Source organism: Sardina pilchardus, chromosome 21, assembly GCF_963854185.1.
Source record: "Sardina pilchardus chromosome 21, fSarPil1.1, whole genome shotgun sequence".
NCBI lineage: Eukaryota > Metazoa > Chordata > Actinopteri > Clupeiformes > Clupeidae > Sardina > Sardina pilchardus.
This window is the reverse complement of record NC_085014.1, coordinates 7,004,683-7,007,557: the sequence shown is the minus strand read 5'-3', so window position 1 is coordinate 7,007,557 and position 2,875 is coordinate 7,004,683. Positions and strand designations below refer to the sequence as shown.

General features: G+C 54.0%; 1 protein-coding gene across 1 annotated transcript in view; it reads left to right on the top strand.

Moving 5' to 3' along the window:
* Positions 1-2,598, top strand: part of insyn1 (inhibitory synaptic factor 1) — a 74,291-nt gene extending 71,693 nt beyond the window's left edge. The window contains exon 2 of the mRNA XM_062524907.1: positions 1,181-2,598. Coding sequence (XP_062380891.1) covers positions 1,181-2,350 — 1,170 coding nt within the window. The 3' untranslated portion in view covers positions 2,351-2,598. The remainder of the gene's footprint in view (positions 1-1,180) is intronic.
* Positions 2,599-2,875: the final 277 nt, after the last annotated feature.

Genomic DNA, 2,875 nt, shown 5'->3' with positions numbered 1-2,875 from the left:
TTAAAAAGCAGCCAGCGGAAGAATGGCAGCGGAGGTTAATCCGCCACATTAACGGGGAAATCACAGATGCACTCGCTGCTCCGACGCAACTTATTTATGCTTGATAATGATCCTCCTTCAAATCGGCGCTGCCTAACGGTACCCGTATTTGGCCGGGCTGATGAGGGAGAGGTTTGCGACTCGTAGATCTCCAGGAAGTGCTTCCACAATCACGGGGCTGCAGAGGTGCGGTGAATTCAAATCTGGCAGCCGAGAGCATCGCAGCAATGATAACCCAACGGCTCGGGGAAATTGATTTTGCACTAAAGAAAATGTTTGGCGTTTTTTCCGCTCATAACAGATTATCGGAGAAGCCCAGTGTCTTGATTACTACTCTCAAATGTCAAGTGTGAGAGCTTGGCGTTTTATTTTCAGCAAATCAACACAAATCAATGGCCCCTCCAATGCAATTATTGTTTTTTTTCTGCATCCCATAAATGTTTATCTCCCGCTGTCATGATGAACAGTCCAACAGGAGCCGCTAATGTACAGTGAGTCAGTGACCCAGTGCTATTTTCAGGAGCCTGCGCTGATAGATCTGCTGGCCAGTGAGTGTGGATGACGTATGCAGAGTCAGCCGAGGTGGCCGGTGATAAAACTGCTGTATCATTTTACTGCCACAAAATGAGAGGCTCTGACAAGTGGATGATAAATCTGTGCTCTGCTTCTAACACACTGTCCTGTTCTGTCCCTCCTCTTCCCCATCTCTCTTCTTGCTCCTTCTCTTTTCACCTCTTTTCTTCTCCTCCTTTTCCTCTCTATTCTCCTCTCCTGCATCCTCCTGTTCTTTTCTGCCATTCCTTTCTTCTATCTCCTCTCTTCATCTTCTGCTTTTCATCGGCCTTCATCCATTATTACTCAACCCTAACCATTTCATTGGCCATCTTCTCATGCCCCCTGTGATCTACCTTTCCCTCTCATTCCTCTCTCCCTCTATCCTCTCATTTCTCTCTCTTCTCCATCCTCTCCCTCCATCCTCCCATTCTTCTCTCGTCTGTATCCTCTCCCTCTATCCTCTCATTTCTCTCTCTTCTTCTCATCCGCACCCTCTATCCTCTCATTCCTCTGTCTCCTCCTCCTCCTCCTCCTCCTCTCCCTCTCCCCTGTCCTCTCTCCTTCTCTCCTTCTCTCCTCCTCTCAGGTGGTGGGTCAGATCGACAAGCTGACGTCGGACTTTGACTTTGACCTGGAGCCGGACGACTGGACGGTGGCGACCGCGAGCAGCACGTCCAGCAGCGAGCGCGGCCTGGGAGAGGCCTTCCGCCTGGACTTCCTCAGCCACGACCTGCTCTCCGACAGCTGGGAGTTCTGCAACTACCTGGAGGCCTCGGCCTCTGCGTCTGCCTCTGCCTCTGCCTCTGCGTCCGCCTCCACCTCCACCTCCACCGCGCCCGGGGCCGGACCGGGATCAGGATCAGGATCGGGTCCTGGGTCGGGGTCGGGGTCGAGACTCGCAGCGGGTGATGGCGGAGGAGGACGAGGAGGTGGAGGAGGAGGAGGTGCGGTCACAAGGACAAAGTCGGTAGGCGTGAGAGCCTCCACGACGGCCGTTCAGACCGGAGACGAGAACTCGGACTCGGGGTCGGGGTCAGGACTGGGACCGGGCCGGACAGGGGGGTTGGTGTCCCCGTCCTCCCTGTCCCCTCCTCCGCCTCCCTCCACCACCACCACCGGCACCTCCACCGGCCCCACCTCGGCCTACTCGCAGATGAACGGGGGCGTCCCGCTCATCCCCAACGGCCCGCTGACCGTCACGCCGGACTCGTCCAGCGAGGAGGCGTCCAGCTCCACGCACAGCCAGAAGACGTCGCGCACCTCGGGCACAAGAGAGCGCGTGCGCTTCAGCGACAAGATCCTGTACCACGCGCTGTGCTGCGACGACGACGAGGACGAGGAGGAGGAGGAGGAGGAAGAGGAGGAGGCGTACGGGGACGGAGAGGAGGACGAGGAGGACGAGGAGGACGAGGAGGACGAGAAGCGGGACTGCTGCACGCCGGACACCGACAGCGAGCTCAGCCCGCTCGCCTGCTCGCCCGTCCCGCCGCTCTCCTCGCTCATCTCCTCCGCCGCCACGGAACATTCCAGACTCCACAACTGTCTGACGGACCCGGCCTCGCTGGCGCCCTCCACGGCCCCGTCGCTCGTGGGCCGGCTGCCGCTGGGGTCTCACGCGCTGAACCGCAAGGGCCTGCTGCAGCCCTCGTGTCGGAAGAAGCTGCTGCGCAACAGCAGCACGCAGACTGTGTCCGACAAGAGCACTCAGACTGTCCTGCCCTACGTCCCTGCCAAACAGAAAACAAAGGACCACTGAGCGGACTCCGTACTTTGAAAAACGTAAAAGAGTACAAAGAAAAGAAACTAAAAAAAATATATACTCTATACGGAGAAAAAAGAACTGTATACATATTTAATACTATTACATAGAGCATAGATTAATACACAAAAATAATTAATTAATTACTAAAATAAATAAATGATATATGGGAATTAAAAAAAACACACTCGACTACCTAAAGTCATTCTAAGGCTCAGGGATCTACGGGTTGAGATTAGCCAAGTGAGAGGGGGGAGTGGGGGGGTGGATTAACTAGCCAATGACCCATGAAGCAGAGGGGAGGTGAAGAGGGGTTGGTAGGTGGACCAAAATGGCCGTCCCTGCTTCTGTAAAGACATGTACAATATGACTTCATATTTCTTCTCTTGTGTTTCTGCTCTCCTTTTTCCATCTGCATCACTTGTCGGACATATTTTACTATGAAATCTTTAGTCGAAAATAATGGTTGTGGAAAGCAACGAGTGTGAAGAAGTTGTTTTTTCTTTCTTTCCACACACATAT